The 4612-nt window shown below is 26.6% G+C and overlaps 1 protein-coding gene across 1 annotated transcript; it reads right to left on the bottom strand.

Annotated features, from left to right (window-relative positions):
- Positions 1-283: 283 nt before the first annotated feature.
- LOC122500200 (UDP-glucose 4-epimerase-like) lies at positions 284-4129 on the bottom strand. The gene is made up of 7 exons (XM_043608998.1): positions 3919-4129; positions 3650-3784; positions 2722-2840; positions 2110-2400; positions 1856-2036; positions 1355-1639; positions 284-1249 (listed from the first exon to the last, which is right to left on the bottom strand). The coding sequence occupies exons 2-7, from the start codon at positions 3777-3779 to the stop codon at positions 1182-1184; spliced, it is 1074 nt and encodes a 357-aa protein (XP_043464933.1). The 5' UTR covers positions 3780-3784; positions 3919-4129; the 3' UTR covers positions 284-1181.
- Positions 4130-4612: the final 483 nt, after the last annotated feature.

Below are 4612 nucleotides of genomic sequence, written 5' to 3'. Positions count from 1 at the left end.
CGTTTGCTTCTTCGGTACTTGGGGGCAAATAACAATTGAATTTACCTTCAAATATTTAAAAATTCAAACTAATTTCAATTATTTAAGGAATAAATCCTTATATGAAAAGAGTAGATATGCAAATTAGGTAAAAAAAGACATTCTGAATGTTATTTATTTTCGAAAGAGGAAGAAAGCAATACCGTTACCTGAAGAGAGACAATTTTATGCTATTTTCATTTAATAAAAGAAAAATGGGAATGCGTTAGATTTTCTGCGTTATAAAATATAAATAGCATGCAAATTATAGATGAAATATTTATTCGAGTCGAGTATTACATTTTTAATGAACAATTCATATAAATATTTAAATAGGTACAAATTATATGCAATATTTGACTTTTACTGAACATAATTCAGAATTCGGGAATATGATCCCATTTTTTACATTTATGGCCTAGTTACAAAATGCAACTCAAAATGAAGTATATATAGTATTTAGTAAATGCAATTTAATTATTATGGCACATTAAGGAGACAATTTTTTCAATTTCATTAATTTCAATGTAAATAAAATAATTATTCTCCTTACTATTATAATTACTAGAGTAGATAACGCTATGCCGTTTGAATTATACAAATCTTTTTCTATACAGTGGAATGTTAAGTTTCTTTTAATTTTTATAAATGACCAGTTTATTTAGACAAAAAATAAAATAGAATTTTGGTTCTGTTCTTTCATGAAAAAGAGTGAAATTGTTTGTTATTGAATTAAAAAAAGTATTAAAAATTGGGGAATTATTTATCGTTAGTTAATTTTTATACTTTTAAAAAAATTAACTAACGATAAATAATTCCCCAATTTTTTTTTTTTGTAAATGCGACTTACTAGGTTTTTACTTTGGACAGTAGTTAATATTTCATGAGAGTGACTGTTACTGAGAGTATAAACTTTTAAAAAAATAATAAAATTCCACAGTTCTAGTTTAAAAAAAACAAGTATTTCTAATGTAATACTGCAACAATAAAAATGATTTGTTATAAAAATAGAGAAGACATTTTAGAAATGCAAAGTTAGAAATAAAGAAGATAGAAATTTAGAAGCAATTAATTTTGCGCATAAGACTTTCTCTTTTTACTTTGGTTTTCTCCTTTGGTAACTTTAAACCACCACGGTTTAAATGCTTTAGCATTAAACTAAATTAGAATTTCGATTCTATCGTTTTGTAGCCGTTTGGATTGTTCTGTTGCCACTTCCACGTGTCGATGCCTAAAATACAGAGATTTAGAAATTAAAAATATATAAATTATCATCAGAAAACTTAATAGTTTTTTAAAATTAAAAATTAATTTTTTTTAAATTATTGATACCGACACATATCATCAATATTTCTAGTGGCGTGCCAGTTTAACTTTGAGTTTGCCAAACTTGCATCAGCATAACTAGAAGAAATATCTCCGGCTCTACGTTCCACAATTTTGTACGGAATTTTCTTGCCCGAAGCACTTTCGAAGGCTTGAATAACCTCCAATACGGAATAGCCTTTTCCGGTGCCTAAATTCAATGCCATAAATCGTAGATATCCTTTATTTTTCATATAAATAAGAGCTTTGACGTGACCACTCGCTAGATCCATAATGTGAATGTAGTCTCGAACTCCTATTAATTAAAAAATAATTTTTAATCTCCTTCGTCAATTACTCACTGATTTTTTACTATCAAATTAATTATTTTTAACTAATTCAAATTTAGAGAACAGTATAAATATATCTATAAAAATTGAAATAAAAAGCGATTTAAAAAAAAAACAAATTAAAATAAAAAAAAAGCGAAAAAAGCGAAAAAAAAAAATAAAAAGCGATTTATTTCTATTACCAGTTCCATCGGGAGTATCATAATCATTGCCATAAACATAGAGAGTATCCCTCTTTCCAACCGAGACTTGAGCAATGTAAGGCATAAGATTATTCGGTATTCCATTTGGATCTTCACCTATAGTTCCTGAGGGATGAGCACCAACAGGATTAAAGTACCTCAATGATATAACTGACCATGTCTAAATTTAAAATAAACATCTCTTTTAATAAAAAAAATCGATTACAGTAAAAATATCACGCTCTCTTAAATACCTTATCGGAATTGCAGAGATCTTGTAAAATTTCCTCGACAACAAACTTTGTTTTTCCATATGGATTAGTGCAGTCTCCTATTTTCATGTTTTCGACTAGAGGCAATTTTTCAGGTACTCCATAAACAGTAGCACTACTTGAATAAATCAAACATTTCACATCATTTTCATTCATAACTTCCAATAAATTCAGTGTTCCCCCAACATTTATTTTATAATACTCTAAAGGAATTTCACAAGATTCTCCCACTGCTTTCAAAGCGGCGAAATGAATGACACAATGGAAATTGTACTGAAATCAAAGAAATTCAATTTTAGACTGAATAAATAAAAACATAATTAGTTACAAAAATTATCATTAACATTCGAGAAATTTTATAAAATAAGGCAAATAAATTCATTGTCCGAATGTTTTCATTTTATTTCCCTTATTTTATAAAAACATAATATTAATCGAATAGGTACAATAAATTATTTATCGCCAAAAATGTTAAAATTAGTTACAAAAATTAACACTAATTAAAATTTCATTCATTTTCCTTCATCTATAATGAATATTTCTCGAACGTAAAAGATTGATAAATAAATATAATATTAATAGATATTTAATTACCTTCTTAAAAACTTGGTTTAAATTCTGTTTGTTTGTTATATCACAATTTATAAAAGTGACTTGTTTTTTAGCTAATTTCTCAACTCGTAAAAGGCATTCTGGTTTCTCCACGGCTTTATCTAAATTAACAAGTTCAAATATAAAATATTTAATTTAACATCGTTGTTCTTGACAATAATTCTAAAAAAAAAAACTTTTTTCCAATTAACAGATAACAAATCTCGTTATATTAATAAGCACGTTAAACACAATTATTATTAGGTAATTTAAAGTCTATTTAAAAAAAACTATAAAAATGTTTCAGATAAAAGATATTAAATAAAAAAAATGATAATATAAAACGGAGATAATAATTCAAGGACATTTTCCAATTGTAATCATGTTCAATTGAAAGCCAATGTCTATATATATACACATAATGTTTGCATTGTTGGCAAATTCCACGTCAACTGAAAACAATTTTTTTTTCGCTAATTTTTTAAAATCCGGTTGTAATTTTGCAACTATAAAATATATAAAACAAAACGGTAAGAAAAAAAGGAAACAAAACGATTTTTTATTATAAAATAATTTAAATTATTTGTAAAAAATATTAAAATCTTAATTAAATAATTTAAATTAATTAGAATAATTAATTAAATAATTTTTTTTTGCTAATTTTTAAAACTATAAAAAAATATAAACTAAAAAAACTATAAAACAAAAAGAAACTAAAAAAAATTAATTAGCTCTCGAAATATTAAAATTTTAATCATCTGAAACATTTTTTTGTAAAAAATATGTTAAAAAAATAAAAGTATGTAATAAATGAATAAATAAATAATATAGAAGAAATTTTTCAAATTGAATGAAAAATAATAGTAATTAAAACTAAAATGTATTTTTCGTGTGAATGTAAAGTTATTTATTTAAATTAATTCTTTCTCACCTTTAAAAGAATTGCTAAGATTGTCTATAACCACCACCTGAAAATCCGAATTTAGAAGTTCCAAAACAGTGTGAGATCCAATATAACCAGCACCGCCCGTCACCAAAACGTTCCATTTTGTGTTTGCCATTCCTACTGTTTTTTTTAATAATAAATAAAACTTTATATAAAGTAGAAAAAAAAGAATAAATAAATGTATATTTATATATTGAGAGAGTGAGAAAAAAAAGAAATATGGGTTAGAAGTATACAATAAATTGAGAACCAACCTTTTCACGAAGAGGCTTCAAAAGTAACTGATTCCTCGTAGCTTAATATTAATGTTTATCAATGTTTTCTCATTATGTTACGTCAGCAGATAAAGTCTTATTCAAGTTATAATGAACACAAGTAACAACACTCATTTTGACACTTCACAAGCTTCACAAGTAATTCTTATTTACTAATTTTTTTTCTCTTCTAGGAAATATAATTATATATACATTAGAGACGTATATATATAAAAAATATTTCTTTAAGCCCTAAGCACAATATATTCGCGATTCGCGAATGATCAAGAATTCCAGAAGGGGAAATCTACATTAGAGTAAGAGAGACGGTGGTACACCTGTCTCTCTTACTCCAATGTAGATTTTTCGTTCTGGACAATTTTTATTTTTTTACCACAGGTGTGAATGCTCCATTAGGGTATAAAAAGCAGAATTTCATGAGTGTGAGAGAGATAGGCAGATAGCACAGGTGCGTTGGCCTTAAGACTAAAGGCCGCTGCACAATATAGTGCATACGATAGAGAAGGAAACAGATATATCTCTTTCCTTTTCTAACACATGCCTCGAATTCACAACAGAATAATTGTCTACCAAGGTGTGACCTTACCTTAATTGCTTTTCGCAAGGTTGTCGAATGTCGACGACGACGTTCCCCACCCATGGAGACGTTTCGTTCCACATTTCGGATCTTCTA

This window comes from Leptopilina heterotoma, unplaced genomic scaffold (genome assembly GCF_015476425.1).
Source record: "Leptopilina heterotoma isolate Lh14 unplaced genomic scaffold, ASM1547642v1 Lhet_101, whole genome shotgun sequence".
Taxonomy (NCBI): domain Eukaryota; kingdom Metazoa; phylum Arthropoda; class Insecta; order Hymenoptera; family Figitidae; genus Leptopilina; species Leptopilina heterotoma.
This window is presented reverse-complemented; position numbering and strand designations above follow the sequence as displayed.